At 37.9% G+C, this 1406-nt stretch overlaps 1 protein-coding gene across 1 annotated transcript in view; it reads right to left on the reverse strand.

Moving 5' to 3' along the window:
* Nucleotides 1–1406, reverse strand: part of LOC102204098 (adhesion G protein-coupled receptor F5-like) — a gene marked incomplete at its 3' end in the record, with an annotated part of 8213 nt that overhangs the window by 1381 nt on the left and 5426 nt on the right. The window contains exons 8-9 of the mRNA XM_013908075.1: nucleotides 851–1027; nucleotides 3–767 (exon numbers count right to left, since the gene is read on the reverse strand). Coding sequence (XP_013763529.1) covers nucleotides 3–767; nucleotides 851–1027 — 942 coding nt within the window. The remainder of the gene's footprint in view (nucleotides 1–2; nucleotides 768–850; nucleotides 1028–1406) is intronic.

Here is a 1406-nt window from a genome sequence, read left to right on the forward strand (position 1 = left end):
GCGATGTTAACAATGGCAACATGACGCAAGTAAGAGGTTTCATTCTTTCTTATTTTTCTCCAAATGAGGCCTTCAATGATGAGACATATGACCAAGGATCCCATTGAAATGCCAACTCCAATGTAGGTTATAATGTCCAAATAGAGTTTCTTCGGACTGTTCGGTGACATGAGGATGGAGAATGAGGTCAGGTGGTTGCAGTTGCAGGTGACAGTTTCTGTTTCATTTATGTTTAACACTAATTTGCAGCCCTTGCCGTCCCATCCTCCCAGACCATCAAAGAGGCTGAAGTTCCAGAAGACACATTCAGGGTTTCCCAGTGTATCATTTAAAATATTATATGTGAAAGAGATATTATTGATTTGGCCAGTGGACTGAACAAGTACAACCCTGCCGTTTATGGACTTGAGCGATGAATTGGCCTCATCTCTTGCAGGTAGTACGTTATCTAACAAGTTAAATACTATCATAGTGATTGTTTTGTTATCTCCATTAGACTCTGGTATTTGTATTGTCACTGAAGAATTAAATTCAGCATTGAAAGTGTCTGTGAATGTAGTTCTGTTTAACTGAATAAAGCCTGTCATAATGTCAAAAGTTGCATTGACAAGACGAGATGTTATTATTTCAAGGGAGTCCAAAAATGATGAGCTAACACTTTTAACATCAGTGTTGTTTGAGATGCTTTTGGTGTCATTGTTATTGAGAATGTTCCATGTTTTCTTTGTTCCATTGATGGTGAGAACCCCTGCTGTTATCAAGACATTCTATAGTAAAGAGAAAAGAATGATTTTAGATTAAAAACATTAACTGTTCAGAATGTAAAACGTCTGCAATCTAATCAACATACCTCCATTGAATCTCTGCTAATTGAGATATCGAGGGATGAAGATTTGTTGGCGACATTGCTGAGTATTCTCACAATAGCTTTAATGTTTGGAGGAGATGTAATCACTTCTTCAGTAAAATTGACAGTGACGTTCTTGAGCTCTTCCAAAAATACTGGCAATGTAGCGGCAGTCAAGAACTGTGAGATTTGAACAGAGGAAAGAACAATGTTACATGTTAACTCCACTTAATAATTTTATATATTCTACTTATTTTACTTTCTTCTAGTTTTCCTGCTGGTTTAAGCACAAGTGATGCACTTGCTTTAAAATCACATATGAGGCTTCTGATGCATTTTTCTCATTCCCTTTTTAAGGAGAACACTGGACCACACACACAGGACCACTGTGCATCAACAGTACAGATATTCATTCATTACATACAGCCAATATACTGATATATAATTATTATTACACATAATTATTTGCTAGTCTTGGTACCCGGGAATCAGTCTGCCAGGGCCTCTGCTCCCATTTGACGTGCGACACCCATTGCAGCTGACCCCCAATGGTACCTCC

Source organism: Pundamilia nyererei, unplaced genomic scaffold, assembly GCF_000239375.1.
Source record: "Pundamilia nyererei isolate P.nyererei 1_Seehausen unplaced genomic scaffold, PunNye1.0 scaffold01070, whole genome shotgun sequence".
Lineage (NCBI taxonomy): Eukaryota > Metazoa > Chordata > Actinopteri > Cichliformes > Cichlidae > Pundamilia > Pundamilia nyererei.